The sequence below is a fragment of the Dermacentor andersoni genome, chromosome 5, assembly GCF_023375885.2.
Source record: "Dermacentor andersoni chromosome 5, qqDerAnde1_hic_scaffold, whole genome shotgun sequence".
Taxonomy (NCBI): Eukaryota; Metazoa; Arthropoda; class Arachnida; order Ixodida; family Ixodidae; genus Dermacentor; species Dermacentor andersoni.
Window position 1 is genome coordinate 193,534,064 of NC_092818.1, and position 18,075 is coordinate 193,552,138.

At 45.9% G+C, this 18,075-nt stretch overlaps 1 protein-coding gene across 6 annotated transcripts in view; it reads right to left on the reverse strand.

Annotated features, from left to right (window-relative positions):
- LOC126531798 (uncharacterized) overlaps positions 1 to 18,075 on the reverse strand; it is a 208,146-nt gene that overhangs the window by 82,723 nt on the left and 107,348 nt on the right. For all 6 annotated transcript variants that reach the window (XM_055071482.1, XM_055071481.1, XM_055071480.1 and 3 more), the window contains exon 2: positions 814 to 909. In XM_055071482.1, coding sequence (XP_054927457.1) covers positions 814 to 909 — 96 coding nt within the window. The remainder of the gene's footprint in view (positions 1 to 813; positions 910 to 18,075) is intronic.

An 18,075-nucleotide genomic window follows, 5' to 3' on the forward strand; every position in this document is an offset into this window, starting at 1 on the left:
CTCCCAATGCACGGGACCACAGGCGTTTTTGCATTTCGCATCAATCGAAATGCGGCCGCCGCGGCAAGGATTCGATTCCGCGACCTCGTGGTTAGCAGCGCAACGCCATAGCCGCTAGGCCACCGCAGCGGATCTCATGAATATTACGATTACTGGAGCTTTATATGGAAAGAGTCAATGTTCCACTGGCCACTTTGGGTGCCCGAGCCAACCAGTAAAATCGGTGACCTCCCATATATTGCTAGTCTATAGACACAGTTGAACGGACAACAAAAAAAAATACGAGGACATTTAGGCACTTCTTATGAGTTGAGAATGCGGAAGCATTAATGTCCAATTGAACGCCGCTCAGCGGTCCATCGAGTTATGAACTCCTCGCGAGCAAGCGAGCGCGTTGAAACACTCAGCGCTTCTCGATCTGGCCTCACCGAGGCGCAGTGGGGTGCAGGCGAGGGCTTGTGCGAACAAGGCACGTGCGGACAACACAGGCGTCCGAGAGCGCGGCTGACGAGGCGTCGTAGCCGGTGGGAATTTAGGTGCCGTTTCGCTGCCATAGACAAACGCCGGCTTTTTCGCACCTATAATGCTGCATGCATTGAAGTAAATGAAGCTAGTTTACTCTCCATATTTCATTTTTCTTTTCTGCATTTAGAAGCAGAGAGAAGGAAGTATGTCGCATTTGACGTCATATTTAAAGCCTGTGTAGTTCGAATATTCGCGTTCGATTCTATTAGAACATTTTCCCACTCAGACACACATGGTAATAGGGAAATAGCCGGCAGCACTACTACCGTGCCAGCACGGCACACTCACAAGACTCTCTTTTGACTCCAGCACGACGTGGGCATCGTGTAGCTTCGGCTTTGCGCTGTCGGGATGAATGCCTTCGAACTCCACGACGATGTTGTTCTGCAAAGAAAGAAAAAAGAAAGCCATCGTTCTGAGCAGCGTTCCCGACATCAGCTATTATAGGCGATATCGTGGCGGTACTGTTTTGCTACACGGATAACTCTAGAATGAGAAACCTAGTTCAATCAAAATTTGCTGCGCATTGTCCCCTTATAAAAGTTATGCAATGAACTACTACACATGTTAAATTTCGAAGACAAATTTGTAAAAACTGGATTTTATTTTTGGCGGCATACTGAAGTTTAAGAACCACATTTTTCAGCAATAATTTTCACAAAGCTCAAGATATTGTGCTTTGTTTATAATTATTCGAGCTTTAACTTATAGCAGCCCAAAATAATAAAGTTCTAAACAGCCAGAGTTTCCTTCGCCAACTGCGGTTCACACAGCATAACACCTTTTACTTTAATACTTTTCTACGACGTGTACGTGTGGGCGGAACACGGGAAAAGGCGCCAAGTTTGCACCATGCAGCTCCACGGTCGCTAAAGAACACGTGACTCAGAAAGACACCTCCCTCTCTAAAGTGCTTATGCAACTACGGTAATCAACGTCACGAGCTCTGAAAGCGCATTCGGAAAATTGAGGGCATCACAGCGAAGCCACGCAGACAGCGTGTCAAGCGCCCTTCGAAGCTTAAAAGTGTGCATGCATGGAGCACGACAGGTAAGCCACGCACTGGAGCGCCTCGTCGTGTCCGCGACGAAATGTGTGCCGAAAGATGACAACGCTTGAAAAAACAAAATACAGATAGGGTAGGGGGGATAGGGGGGGGGGGGGGATTACCGCGTTGAATACAAGCGTGACAGGGAGGCTCTACAAAGGCGAGGACAGCGGGCGCGCTCTCTTTTGCATTGTTTAGCTCGCAGTACTACTTGGCTTGACCGGCGTTGAGTTACAAAGCTGGCAGGCGAGCGAACTCACGATTGCTGCCAGTCAGGCAACTCCATAGCTGAAACGAGACAGCCTGTCAACGAGGTGGTTGCGCTTCGTTCGACCAAACAGCAGGTTTGTTTAAAGCGCGGGAACGGGGTATGTTAAAGCGCGAGAATGGCGGCGGCACCGCCGCCATTGTCTGCCATTTTGACTCTCTGATTGGCTGTCGAGAGCTCAAGTGCCTTGAAATCACGTGTCTTGAAAAAGTTTTGCAAAATGCAATTTTGCATTTTCATCCAAATGACGAAACGTGACATGTAGCCGCAAATTTTATCAACAGACTTTTTTCTAGTTCTTGGCAGCTATTTTGCGAGTTTAGCTCTTTAAAAAGAAAGTGAGCGGTAGCGTGCGGAAGCCGGTGCAATGCATCTGCAACTTCCTGAATATGTGGTGCTGGTTCATGATCGGAGGCGTTTTCACAACTCGTTAATCTAGGGTGGGGCCTCTGCACCGCCACCTTCAGCGACTTCACACGTCACGTGGGCGAAAGTATAATTTCTTTTTCTGATGTTATTGTTTGTGTAAGTTCTCCTAGGCGGCGTTGTTCAAAATTCTTTTATAGGGTGCCTCGATACCCGCAGCTCTTCAACCCTGCGCCAGACGCTTCGGGAACATACAAGCACGTTTCTTTTTAATTTGTACGTAACATTAGATGAGGCGAAGCGCCAACTTTTGATTACCTCGCCGCGATACACAAAACAGGCGCTCATTCCTAGAAAGCACTCACTTGCATGAAGTAATTTGCTGTAGAACGATCACACTGCCTTTTCTATTATTATTATTCTTGTCCACGGCCGCTAAACAGCTCCGGTCTGTATTCATATTGTTGTGGCATGGTTAAGTGCATCCTCTCTATAGTGTTCAAATTGAATTATTGTGTTTGTTGTAACGTGTACTCGATGTGCCATGCAACGATTGGTTCATCGTCCATGCGGAGTCTGCAGATCTCTGTTCCGGTAATTCATCTTCCGTAGTTGACCCAGCTGCAGCGTTAAAAAACAAAAGTTGATTAAATGAATTGTGTCGTCGATTTAGCCGTCAAGACAGAAGCGTGCATTTGCTTTATATAAGAATGTGAAACTCCTTCGTTTCTATAGCACGAAAATTATAAGTGTTAAGTGAAAAAATTTACGCCGCTCTGCGCGGTACCATTAACACTTCCTGTGCCCAAAATATTCGCGCTCGCCACACAAGCAGGTACAGCGAGCCACGCTCAGCTAGCGCGAACATTCAACCTCTAAAATGCCAGCGTTCACGGCCTTCTGGCATCTCTACTTTCACTAGCGATTGAGGTCAACCCGAATCAAACGTCTGATCATATTTGGGATAAGAACGGTGAAAGTCAAATATCCGATTGCAAATGACTGTGTAGCAGCGCTTTGTCCGAATTCTATCTGGATCGAGGTAGTCCGCGATCTAAAGTGCCCCCTAGACAGCGGTATGAACCATCTTCACAGATTAGTGCACTGCCCTGACTTTCTTCGTGACGAACGCGAATTGCACGTTGGCAGCAGCCAGTGATCGTTTTAGCTCTTTCAGCTCGTCGTCCGATTTTAAGCAGCCAGACCAAATGTCATCGTCATGTTTTAAGTCCTGCAAGTGTCTTGTAAGAATGGATGCCTCAACGACCTTAACATCAGCAATATCGCTCATTATAGACACGCCAAGTCAATAAGTTAATAAACAAACATATCGCACGTGGAGCCTGCGCGATAGCAATAACGCGGCCTAGAACATGCACTCATCACCACTGGTAGGTCGCACATGTCTCAAGGTAGAAACCAAGCGCGTTGGCGCCAATTTATGATGAGTCATTTCGTTTCCCGGGGACACGAATCCTAGCTAATGAAGCTGACGACGGCTTGTACGCAGCAGACGACGAAAGCGAGAAGCGCTGTCGACTGAATAATCGTACGCTTTGAGCTGTAGCTGATTTGAAAATTATAACAGCGCTAACACATGCATCCACCAAGGAACAAGGACGAGACACAAGCGCTGTGCCTTGTTCCTTTGTGGATGCATGTGTTAGAGCTGTTATAATTTTCAAATCAGCTATGTACCAACTCGCCCAGAAAGGAGTTTTAATGAACTATAGCTGCTTTATTTTTACTGAGGAGGAAAGCTATTTTGCTTTATCAAGAACGTTAGGTTCAGTCCCTTCATTTCGGTTTCTTAGGCAAAACGTCAAGTTTGCGTCACGTTTGCGTCAAGCAAAACGGGGCCATCAGCGCCATTTTGTACGCGTCACGCCTACGTCACGCCTCGACAAAAATGGCGGAATGTCCCGAATAGAGCCCCAGATGTCGGCAACGCGTCGAGACCGATTGCCGTCAAGACGCCGTTTGTTCGGGCGTGATGAACGAGGTGACACCGTTTCGACGACACCCCATGGCGTACACACTTCAGATCTTCGAAGCTCTTTACTGACGAACGCTTGACAAATCGGCGTAGCAGAAGACGGCTACGTTATTCACGGCGGTGACTTAGCACGTTCCGCACGCGCTTTTCAACTGTTTCATGATAGGAAAAATAAAATCAACGAGAAGAGCAAGTCAAGCGAAACTTGTTGCAATAATCGGATCTGACCATTCATATAAAGCGTCACAGTTTTGGATGCCCTAAGTAATGATCTCCCGGTTATTTGGGGGATCAGTGGTTATAATAATGTAACATTTCAGGCATCGCTCCAACACTATCTTAAATCGACCTTGTCTTCCTGTGTCTCGAACTTCAATCTTTACTTATCGATGTACCAGCCTCGTTTCTCCCATTATAAGATTATATCGTCTCACTGTTCCTTTGAAAATTCCCGCTTCAATTCTCTCGCTTTGCCCTCATTCCAACCCCTATATTTAGCCACCCCCAGTGCAGGGTAGCAAACCGGAAACACACCTCTAGTTAACCTCCCTGCCTTTTCTCTCTTTGGCTCCAATTACTCCAGATTTCGCCATCATTCTTATATTGTCCACGTTCTACGCCAGGACTAAGATAATCAAATAATGGCAGCGTGAAGTAGTCACAAGCAATAAAGTTTCAAATCTCTTCCTCGCTGAGGACTTGACAAACTTCCACTTTCGCAATGTTTACACAGACGTTTTGAATTTTTCGCCTTAGCTCCTTTTCTTTTGCGGGCACCACCACGTAATTCATTAATTTTCTTAAGGCGGTCGCAGGTCATTAATTCACAAAATGTCTAGTCTCTCTCGTCTGCGCTGCTAAATTATACATGCGAAGAAAATCGGAGGGAAACCGCAGTTGTCGGACGACCTGCACTTGCCTCGTGCGCCAGCGCCCGTGTGCTTCTGACGAAGTGAGGTGCATCGCAAAAAAGTGTCCGGTAGCTGCTTTCAGCGCGCTGCCCTTTCTTCTGAGTACACAGGCAGCGCTCGCGAACGGCAATCTCAACGTGCCTAATTATGCGAGACGCGGCGCGTTACTGCTTGCAGCTCTTCTAAGGTTTTGTGACACCGCGCGCTGGCAAGTGCATGGCTGCGCAAAGAGAAGCGACGCAACCCACCGACAGCTTGTCACGAAGGGCGCGGCGGTGCTGCGTCGACTTGTTTCGTGACCATGTCGTCGACGCAGCCAGCCGCTCTGAGACAACGTCGGGCGGTACGACACACGACGTGGCAGGGCTATTGAATATCGCCGCTTGCGAAACTGCGCTCTGAACAGCATGGCCCGCGCATCCCGACAGTGGTGACACCTGTCGGTGCTTTATTGTGCGTTTGTTTTTGATATCCTTCAAAGACAGGCTGTCAGCTGTGACCTCTTTGCCTACAGGAGGGGCCCTGATGCGAGTGTTGTGAAACGGCAAGAAAAAGTGAAGGAAAATTAGAGCGCTAATGCTGTCAAAGCGGGGCATAGAACACACGGGAAAGGTCAGCTATAACGATCCGACAAGGTTGCCACCAGCGGTCAGAAAGGTTTTGATACCCGTCGTGGTTGCTCAGTGGCTATGGTGTTGGGCTGCTGAGCACAAGGTCGCGGGATCGAATCCCGGCCACGGCGGCCGCAATTCGATGGGGGCGAAATGCGAAAACATCCGTGTACTTAGATTTAGGTGCATCTTAAAGAACCCCAGGTGGTCGAAATTTCCGGAGTCCCCCACTACGGCGTGCCTCATAATCAGAAAATGGTTTTGGCACGTAAAACCCCATAACTTAATTTTTTTAAGGTTTTGATTGGAATAACAGTGCAAGCTGCCAAGAGTACGAAATGATGTTTCAGTTAATAAGCAACGATCGGAGTAAAAAGACGAGGTATATGATATTAATCAGTCAGCGGCTGGTTAATCAGTCAGTGGCTGGCAAAGGGCAGCACATGGCCATGGCCACGTGCTGCCCTTTGCATTTGCGTACTTTTACGTACTGCAGTACGTAAAAGCACGCAGAAGAAAGCAAAAACGCAACGTTTCGCTCATCACTTTAGTAGCATACTGTTCGCATTGCGATATTTTCATATTTTATCCAGAAATAAAAGCTCCATTGAATCATTTAACTTTTCGTTTCCGCGCTAGTCGATTGCAGTATGTTTTCTTCCGCCACTCAAGTAACCGACTGCTTCGGAATGTGATGCGAACGTTGCGCGTGATCGACTCTTTCGACTGAGAACACGGAATAGCCACGGCTACATTCTGGAATCTGGACGATACTGTGAACGGCGCTAAACAGCAAGCATTAGGTAGACGACACAACCGCTGAACTAATAGCGGAGAGATGACAGATCACATAATTAATATGTTATCTGATCTTACTAATGCACGTTGATTATTGCGGTTTCAAGCTCAATTCCAGTTACCGTTCGGAATTATTCTCGTTTTTCTGTTTGCTGTACGTACCTTCCGCAGTGATTAAGCGGCTATGGCGGCTCTGATGCTAGCCACACAGTAACGGGGTCGATGCCTTTCGCCGCAGCCGATTGCGCATTTCGGTGTGAGACGAATAAAAAGGCTGTCTATGTGCTGAGCTTCCGGAGGACGTTAAAGAAACCCAAACGGTTGGATCGGTCCAAGGACTTCCACTGCGACGTCTCAAGTGTAGTTTTATAATGCTACAAAAAATCAATCAATCAATCAATCAATCAATTAATCAATCAATGGGCTGTATGCCATATCGTTCTTCATATTTCTCAGCTGCAGCGAATCCACTTGTTTGCCAGCCAGACCACTTCAGTTAAGATCAGTCGCTTCTTAATTGAGTGCGGTGCTGTCTACAGTGCGTGCGATATCATACAGGGCGACTCAAGAGTTTAGGAAGCTTTGTAAGAGCCCGCCTTGCGTGTACACAACCGTATACAGACCACGCACGGTTTATCACTGAATTACTTCAGTTCATTAATTATTCATACACAGTGCAACGAAAGAGATCAGTGTTTTTAAAGACGACAATTTTTTTTCTTACCCTTCCGCCGACGACGCGCCTAGTGCTTAGGCACACTTGTTTGCTTTTACTGCACGCATAGTTTAACATATATTGCTGGTTGCGTTCGCTGTATTACTTGGTGCTGCGCTGATTCACAGTGTTAAATTATTTAAGAAAATTACGTAGGGATGCGCAAGTCACTTGTGCACTGTTGCCTTTGGAAACTCGGCAGCGCGATGACCTGATCTGATTCAAAGATGCCCAGCGTGGAATGTACTTGTTCGCCAAGATCAGTTTGAGCAGTCGCGAAAGGACGAGACAGCCTCCTTGAGACCAACTCGAAATAGCACTGGCTGTTTACGGCATTACAAGCGAGTGGCGTTGTCGGAGGTGAACGGTTTGCAGCAAGCTTGCCAGTGCCTCACAAGCTGCAAAGCGGAGGCGTTGTAACGTGTACGACCCTGCCCGTTTCCGTATCGCTTTCACCATAGCCGCAGAGTAGCTGACACGGCTTCACCAAAGCCGGGCCTCCAGGTCGATGCAGGAATCGATCAGTGCGTGCGGAGAACCGAGGGCACAACAGGCAGGATAAATATTTTTGCCTGCTCAATCGATGAAGCAAGAAGGTTGAAAGCACGTGGAACGTGCTAAATGTCTGCTTATGCAGAAAGGAGAAAAAATCTAGAAAAGCACCATCATGTGATGCATGAGTCGCCACACGAAACATACACAAAACCCATAACGAAATGTACGTACACGATGCGTACACGAAAATGTAAGCGCAGAAAAAGCACAAACTTAATGTTGCGACGTTTCTTCGTTTCTTGTTTTTTGCTTTGGAACACAAATAACGCTTCTATACCGTAGCTATACAATAAGTTCATTACTTCAGAAGCTCAAGATCCTTGCAGCCCTGTCAAGCTCCAATAGTCGTTTATTATTGGTACACAACATCCATGACCGTCTGATTCGAATGCTAAGTACTTTAATACTAGAACATCGTAACTGCGCAATAGAAAAAAAAAAGAAGACGCCACAGTATTTACGACCGTAGACAAATTAAAAAGAAATTTCTAGCAAGATTTACAATCACAAGAATACTGTTTGCGCAAAACTAGGTCGGTTAAATTTTTGATGACGAAGCGCTGTAATTTAAAACCGCACGCCTGGAAGAATGGGACGTCTGTTATTCACCGCGCTATTATAATAACGTTAATATACTATGTTGAATTCACTTAGAAAACGGTGTGGCAACTAAACTCGACACGAGAGAGACAGTAGCTCTTCCACAGACAATTGCTAGTTCTGCAAAGTACAGCAAACATTGCTTAATATCGCATCCGTACTAGTAATATTTGCGTTGCATACACGAACCGGAAATAACTGCTTTAGAGACATGGCGTTTCTTTCTCAAATGGCTGGTGTTGGGGTTCGAAGACGATCCCACCGCTGTCAGTCTGTTGTTGGATCTGGAGGACAATCCCAATTGCTGTCCCCCAGATATTTGGACCTTGCCGTTGGGTGCGGGAGTTGGCCGAGGTTGAGGAGGACTTTGAGATGAAAACTGGAGGTTTATGTACCTTATTCACAGTGAGAGTACAAAGAAATTAACAGTCATAAAGTCATTACGGGCCGGCAGCAACTCGGACGACTACGCCTGCAAATTTTTATTTGCTCATTTCATCGCTTGTTCTCATATTTTAATTATTGAAGAATTTATAACTGGCGGACAAGCCAGCGATAACATTCTTTGTCAATAAATTAACTCAGCAGTCCAACTCATACTTGTTCTGCGAGATAGGTTAGATGCAAAACGCATTTTAGTCGCTCCATCTGTATACAGGGTGATAATTTTTAAGCATTACGCAATTTTTACATATCGCCTATTGCAGATAGCATATTTATTGTTCTTAAGGTGTACTAATCGAAGAGGCGGCCATTACTAGCACGAGGACTCGAAGCACAACTTCAATTAATTAACATAAGTTCACTAATTAACTTCTTAATTATTTTACGGCACATACTGTAATTTACGAATTGTAGCCGGTGAGCTTGAAACGCGTGTCCACTTGAAATTACTTTTCAGGATTGCACCAGTTTCTAGATATTTCCTATAGTGTGGGACGAAATACATGGGTGTTCCAGTTACTTTCGTGCTTCAATGCATAAGATCGCTTTCTTAAAAAAGTAAGTAGAACAACAATGCACATTGACGGAGAGTTCTATGGTGCATATCTGCGAACTAGTATAATTCTGGAAATTCATTATAAGTCAATACGTCTTGCAACCTTACCGGCTATAACTCGTAAATTATTTTGTATGCCGTAAAAAATAATTAGTAAGTTAGTGAATTTTTGTTGATTAGTTGAATATGTGTTTCGATTTCTCGTGAAAGTAATGTCCGCTTCTCTGAATAATCCATCTCGAGGACTAGTTTGCAGTTGAGTTCCGCCAGCCATTATAAGTCTTGCAACCTTACCGGCTATAACTCGTAAATTATTTTGTATGCCGTAAAAAATAATTAGTAAATTAGTGAATTTTTGTTTATTAGTTGAATATGTGTTTTGATTTCTCGTGAAAGTAATGTCCGCTTCTTTGAATAATCCATCTCAAGGACTAGAATTATGTTATCTGCAACTGACGATCTTGAAAAATTCGGGAAAACTTAAAAATTACCACTCGTATAGCCTGCGCCTGGTTAGGTAAAAAATTTGGAGGACGCTTAAGCTTCGCCTTTAAGAGTGGAACGTGATGGCATTCAAAGACCCTTGATTGCATTTCATGCTTCCCGGAAACTGCAGCTCATGTAACCGTAACGTTTACCGGGAAACACTGGCGGCGAACGCTATGCACGAAGGCAGGCTTTCTGGCAGAAATTAGCACGGCCTCTTGCGTGGGTCGATCTCCTGTCATTGTTTCGCACTTTTGATATTTCAGTCTGAGAAGAGCTAACATAAAAGATGTGCGCTGTCGGTGTTTTTTTTTTTTTTTTCATTACATTTGTTTGAGGGCTCCGTTGTCAAAATTCCGAGGAATATCTTTGTAAAGTATGAAAGGCAAGGTATGAGCAACTTTGGTGGTGTGTGGTTGGGTAGACGGACGGACGGACAGATTTCATCATTGGGTTGGCATAGAAATATTTATGCGTTCCACTAATTATCTTCTGAATGAATTAATTTGCGGCACATATTGCAATTTACGAATTCTAGCCGTTAAGTTTGCGAGGCGTATCCACTTGGAATAAATTTCCAGAATGATGCCAGTTTGACGAATGTTGTCGACTGCGTGTAAATGCATTCACCCTAATTGACATCTAATGGTGTGACAGCAACTAGTTCTGCAGGTAAAGCAACAGCATAGGGGACAGGAGAACTGAGGGGTCGTTTAAAGTACAACTATATGTGTTACCTGTAAGAGAAAAATGACAAGAAATTATATATAAATACCGTCGGCATCATAAGTTACCGTAAACTATGCCAGGCTTCGTAACCTACTCCACCCAGGGACTATAAACCAAGTCTCATTAAACTCAGAGAGTGCCGAAAGAAACAAAAAATGCGGATATCACGTTCCCGGAGACCTTTCGCGTCTGTGCACGAATATGCGGTTGCGAAAATCGGTCCGATAATCTCTAGTTTGCAGTTGAGTTCCGCCAGCCATTATAAGTGGGGAAAAACCTCCACTTTTGGAGAGCCGCAATTTCAAGTCAAACGACGCGACCACAACCGCTTTCGACCGCTTCCGCCGCGAATAAAAGCTTTCGCTCCGGAAACACCTGGGATATTTGGTCACCGAAGCGATGATATTACGCATGCGCCCACCGTAGAAAGCGAATCCCGTGCACACGAGCCGCTAATCGAAAAACTTGCCGCTCATCCCACAGCGTAACTATTTATGAATAATCATGCACCAACACGCTTATATAGAAGAAGTAAAAAAGGTAACCCGAAGTAATATTGGCCAATAAGGGTGGATACGTAAGTAGACATGTTTTATTCTTGCTTTGAAAAATGCAAAGGAGCGATAAAGAAAAAAATTTAAAGAGGAATTAGTACGCATTTTTTTTCCGGCAGTTTCTCATTTTTGTTAATTATTCGATTATGCATTTCAATTTCTTGTGCAAGTTTCTTTTAATATTATTATAGGGTGCATACGAGATGTGTAAAAGCAATGTCCGCCTCTTCGAATAGACCAGCTCACGGACCAGAGTTGTGTTATCTGCCACGGGTAATTTAAATAAATTTTTGAAAGTGTTCGCTGAAACACGTTGTATATGGGCGCGCTTATCACAGCATTCACAGCGCAGACGATCGATTGGCGGACGGGGAAATAACGTGCCGTCCGCCAGACGGCCATTTCAAATTAAGCTCCTTATACAGTCGTTTGAGACTACTGTAACCAGACAATTAAGTACTCCTCACGCACAGTTCGAGCAATTCATTAGGCACGCGTGCACGTTTTCGTCTCTATACAGTCTTACCCGCATGTTTTCGCTAGCTAATGTTCTAACGTCTTTGTACAGTCGTGAGAGCCAAAATCGCGGCCAAGAAAAGTGATTTACAAAGCTCTAGCAGCGAATGTGTCAGAAATGCAACACGAGTGCACAATACTACAGATGTCACAAATTTACTTAAGCCACCGTGCGTGCCTTCACGCGATGACACGAAGCCAAATATCTTTGACTATACTGTGTGTCAAATATGTGGCCGAGTGTTTTATTTGAGTGTAGTTGGCTACTGGGGTAAATATTTTGTCTCCATACTTTTGGCTAACTATGAATTTTTCAGTTATTAACGAACGAGGATATGAGATCAAAGAACTTGACGAGTGTTGCGATTCGGCCTTGTTGGTAAGGCACAGTGACAGACCAGAACGAGCAAGTGTATGTCCACTTGTTGGTCCCGGTCTGTCACTGCGCTTAAATAAGCTTAAGGCGAAAAAAAAGAACCATATTGTAACAATAAAGAAATTTTCGCAAACATGCCTGGGAACTAATCCATGGGAATTAACGTGTAACACAGAGCCTATAGCATACGACGCAATGAAGAGCTGCCGAATAAATTTTGACCACCTGGGTTCCCTTACAATGCAACCAAAGGAGACGATCGTTTTTGCATGCCGTACCCGTCGGAACGCGGCTGCCACGACCAGGATTCGAACCGGCCGCCTAGCTCGCGCTCGGAAGCCCAACGCCATAGCCGAAGCAGGTACGCGTGCGTCGATAAGACCCAGTGCGATCGACTAGCCTCCACTTTAATGTCACGGTATCTCACAAATTCCAAGCATCGGCAGCCGGAGGATAGAGCTGCCGTCGGCTAATGAACTAATTAAATACACAAGGCTCTATCCACGCAATCTCGCATGGAAATGGGGTCTCACTGGCACGGTGCAGGAAGAGGCGAATATGCGTTAAACTTTGCTATGCCCAGAGATGACCAGAACAGGGACGAAGAGGCACGATCTGCGAGAACTGCCACCACAGTTGGTGAGAAGTCCTTATGACGGTGAGAGAGTGGGCCGATAGAAAATATACTCACCAAAAGAATAGGAAGGATGCCACAAACGCTTACTGGAGCAACTATATGTTTTTTCCACATCTCTGACTACGTGATCAGCGCAATATTTAATGACGCTTTTTTCTTTCAATAACCTCCTATTGCACGTCGGCGCCTGGCCTGTATTTTCTGTCATTTGCGAACTTGGTCACCCCCTTCCTGAGCAACGATGAACCGACAACAAAAAATAGACCAACCATCGCTTTCATTGAGCTGCGGTGTTTTCTCCAGAACATGGCGCGCACGGGGACCGTATCTTCCATTCGGCTGGCACATACCGCGACTGGCGTGATTCGATTCGCGCCACCGTCCGGCCCGTGCCCTTAGCTTTCCCGCACACGTCCTTGCTCTGCAGCGCATTACAATAGCCGGCGTCGACGCATCGAGCCGCTACGCCGGCCAGGCGCGCTGTGCGCCCAAGCGGCGCCCGGCTGTCGCGGCGGGTCCGCCACGCGGGTTTCCGGGTTTGCGCGCGGGGCCCCGGCTCCCCCATCGATTACCGAGGGGAAGGAAAGCAAGCGCACTGTCGCCGACCGGTCGCACCGGCACTGCATTTCGCCCCCCCCCCCCTCCTTCCACCCAGTTTTTCCTTTCCTCCCCAAGCTTTCCAGCAGTGCGCCGCGCTGCACTGAATGCCAGTGCGGAAAAGCACCCTTCGTTACTTTGCGACGAGGCCTTTTAGCGAAGTGAACATGCCAGATCGTTCATGGTAGTCGCGACTGGGCCTAAGTTGCCAGCGCGCAATGACTCAGAGGTTACTGATGTGTTAGTATCTGTTATCGTTATGAACCACCACAACGGTATATAGTTAGATATAACACGGTAACGTAAATATATCGTGACATTAACTCGTACTTCTGCTTTATTTCTCTTTTTTGTCGATTTAGGCATGTACACTGAAGATATAATCAATGACCTCATAAAACAAAACAACTACAAGAACAAAATTATTAATAAAGGGAAAATGAGACATCCACCCAAACGTAGCTACTTGCTACTAATGCTACAAAAACTCTTGAGTTTGCTTCGAGTTGTTGATCAATTCGACTTCGCCCTGCCATCTGCTAGCCACCCGGTTAGCTCAGATGGTAGAGCGGCGGCCCCGGAAAGGCGGTGGTCCCGGGTTCGAGTCCCGGACCAGGACGAATATTTCTTCAACTGCGAGGCTTTTCTTTCGAGGAACCCGTATGGGTTTCCTTTGTAGCAATTAGCTACGTTTGGGTGGATGTCTCATTTAACCCTTTATTATTTCTCGCGAACTTGCGGGTTTACGCAGAACTATTGCGTCAAAGAACAAAATAATATAATTTTCTCTCTCTCTCTTTTTGCTTCCATTACCGATAGGGTTTCTTTTTTAAATGTTTCTGAGGACTGAAGAATGCGCCTGCATCATGAGCGATGCCGGATGCTTCTAGATTGCCTGCTGTTTTCTCCGTATAACCTGATATTAAAAGTTGGCATTAAATAAAAACATCTGCAACAACACGTTTCATTCGTCGCCGCCTATAAAGAAAAAATGAATAGATCACGGCCAACTTTCACACTTCGAACGCCAAAGCTGCTGGTCTAACCTTTCGCCGTTTTGTCGCTATATTTGGAGCAGATGGCTCTTTCTTCTTTTTTTCTTTTTTCAGAAAAGCATAGTAAGTGTTGTAAATAGCTGTAAAGTTTATTTTGCGAACACGTAAAAGCACAACCTGCAACGTGCATAAAATAGTGAAATCATTCACTGCAGCAGCTAACCAACTGCGTTTAATGAAAGAGATTGCTTATCAGCAGTTCAACTTTAATGGATTACACCTAAGGCCGGGAGCCAGTTTATTTCTAAGGGATAATCGGTGAGTATGGGCTCGTCTTAGGTGGCTCGCGATAATACGAACCTCAATTAGCTACATGTATCTTCGGCTCATCGTTTTCTTATAGCTTTTTCCCCCATCCACTAACCTCCACATGGTGCGCGTTCCTTTTGATCACCTATACTAAAAGCTGTTCTGCAGGCTATGAGGCTCGCCGTAGTGTATGTATCATTATTCATTTTGACCACGTTGGGTGAATTCATAAAAGTTGACGTAAACCTAGGCAGACGAGCGCTCTTGCACAAGAACCCTTCAGTATACGTCTAAGATGTCGGGTTTTTTATTTTCAACAGAAATCACCATACGATCAGCAAGGTTCTCAGAAGTCGACAGCGCACTTTCACCAACCAACGGCACCTGCTTTGCAGATAAAGTCCCGGATTGAAGTCTTGAAAACGTAAGCCCGCTGACACGCAAGCTCCGGGCTATTTCCTGCAGCGCTCACAAGGTACATAATGAGGCTTATGACGCACGAAAACACAGCGCAGTAGCTGGGCATACGAAGCGGACTAACGAAGCACGGATTGTCAACTGCGTTGTGTTGTGCACGAGACAACGCACAAACATATTGTGGAAGTTGCTATTTCGAAGCTGCTCTTCATGCATAAAAGCCACGCACAATAGTGTGCTCGCAATGGCACTTTTTATGTTGAAAACGCAGTCTCGTACGGAAAGTTCACAGCAGTTCCTACCGAGCGTACAACAGACCTCATGGCGTCGTTGCCAACGCCTGTTTCTGCAAAGTATCGATTCTTTGTTTCCGCTGAGTTGGTTTACCAGATTTCTGTCTATCCTCATTCACCACGCCAAATTCGCCGACCACAAACGCGGCTTCTGCTTCCGCCAATAGGCTTCCTCGAGAACGGTCGCCCAATTTCCGGTCCACACACAAACGCGCCTTCTCGAAGCCCACGTATTTTCCTCTGTTCAAGGTATAGCACCGTTCCCGGGTGAAAAAACAAATCGCCAGAGCAATACGAGGCTCTGTCCTCCGGGCGCTATATATGTTTTATCTTACGTCTGCACGCCAGTCCCCGTGCCGCCAGAGCACAGTGCCTGCCACCGTTCATTCTCACCACGTAAGAGCTACATGTCCGCGACACAGCCCCATTCACGAGCACTTCAGCGAGTCTGGCTTTGTGCTAATAACATGCAGTGTTGTGGAAGGTAGTACGAGAGGACGAAAAGCGCGGTTGGGATAGATTATTTAGTTTGGTTTTTCGCATAGCCACTGTACGGGTGCAAAGTGACTGCCCTATAGTAAAGGGCTCTGTCACTGGACGGTTGCGTGATGCCTCTGACTATGCATGCTGTATAGCAGGCTATGCCTCAGTTATCTACCGTTATGTTCCTCTATTTCTTTTCATTTCTGTTTTTGTTTTTCTTTCTTTTTTTTACATATCATAGTCGGAGTTCATTTTTCAAGATCCGGATATTCCGCACTTCGACAGCCAATTTTACAGAAATCTCGTCATTTAATGAACAACAACAAAAAGTTAGAAAGTTCCCGCAAATTTTGCTTAATTAAGTGTAGCCTTCCTAAGCACAATGCTACACAATAGTTGTGGTAGTTCGAAGCAACAGCAATTTACTGAGCCCAACTGAATATGTTGTTTTATTGTCAGCATCCCTATACTGCTCTGCGGGCTATATGAGGCTCGCCGTAGTATCTTCACACTTATACAGCATTCTCCACAGTGAGACAGCAACGTTTTTAATGCTTATCTGCTGCCGTGAAGGTGGTACAATTAACAAAACGCCGTCGCCGAACTTCAGGCAAGCGTAATGACACCGGAGCGCATTCATTATCGTTTCATTTCATGTTTGCGACTCACTCATAAGTGATAAGCCCGTCATAACGCTCCACCGTGAGTACCTCAAAAGAACGGCGCACATCTTGCGGCGCACATCTTGCTTCAGGACATCAAACAACGCGTAAATACCTGCACATATGCCAGAGAGCGCACCTATGCTTTTTTGTGTCGTTTGACTAAGCTAGCCCTCAGTGAAGCTTATACAACGTTGCACAGTTTTAGCATGGCGAACAAGCTCTACCTTTCCGCGCGGTCCAATTTCGAGAGTCGTGCCTCTCGTACTGCGGAGGACGTCGTCGAAGCTTCTGTGCGTCTATACTATATCTTCTCGCAGAGCACCACTCCGATCTGTTCCGGCCATCATCCCATGTCCCCTGGTTGTCCGCGCGCTTATCGCATCCCCTGTCACTGTCCGCACACTGTCGAGACATGGTACGGCACTCTGGCCGTGAATTATGCTCGTACGCGGCCCCAAGCCATCATTGCGGGTATCCCGGCCGCGACTAGTGAGTTGGCGAAGGATATATACGGGCTCTAGCAACGCAAAAAGCGCCGGCCCGCGCCCAGACGAAGAAGCTGCCCTGTGATCTTGTTCGTCGCTGCTGACACGAAAAACGAAAACTTGAAGCTGAGGAGCGACTATAGCAGCTCAAAGAGGTACCTGGGACGCAAATGCAACAGGATAGATAAATTTTGTCTAACGCCTCTCCCAGCCTCGCATCTGGCTGCGGAAGGAAGACCCCCCCCCCCCCCCCCCTTTAAAGACGCCCCCCCCCCCCCTTTTTTTTTTTTGCTGCTAAATGAAACTATCCTACACCAGATGTGGCGCGATATCAGCAAAATGGAGACATCAAATTTCAACCAAGCTGTTCACTGCAACGCTTGCCCTTACGAAACACGCACTGGTGTGTAACCGAATTATTTATACGATTTTGTTTTCGCCACTAAGTGACAAAGAAACAAAGAATGCGCGTAACCATTACTTAATTATTCGGCAATAGTTATGAAACATCCAAAAAGAAGCATATATATATAGGCGCTTGATTTCGACTGTTTAAGCCTTGTCCCGAGCTTTGTCAAGATGCATTGACTTTGGCAAACGAAAGTATAATCTTTATGCATTTAATTCCATGCGGATCATGCATATGCAAAATATATTGATAATTTAAGAGTAGGCTTGGGAACCTTGAGTAACTATCATTTGCCTATACTGGCTGATCAATCAAGCGTGGCAAGCTGGTATTAATAAGAATAAATTGTAAGTGATAACCGTGATGACCACACATACTAACGAAAGCATCATAACGTTAATCGTGTGCCAATGTTTGGTATTCTCAAAAGTATGGGCATTTGTCATGAACCTGGTTGCTGAGCACAAGGTTGCGGGTTCGATCCCTAGCAGCGGAGGCCGTATTTCGACGGAGGTTCCCTTCAAAGAGCACCCAGTGGGGTCGAAATCACGTTCGAGCCCCCTTATATACAGCGAAATGTACCTGAGCGAGATGTACTTTTTCTGCGCCCAGGGCACGAAGCTATAGAGAAAGTGAGAAGAACTGCTGTTCCACTGACGCGTTTTTGGTGATTGTACAATAAAAAAAAAGAGAGCAGGGATAAAACACTGCACATGACGCAATATTTCCAA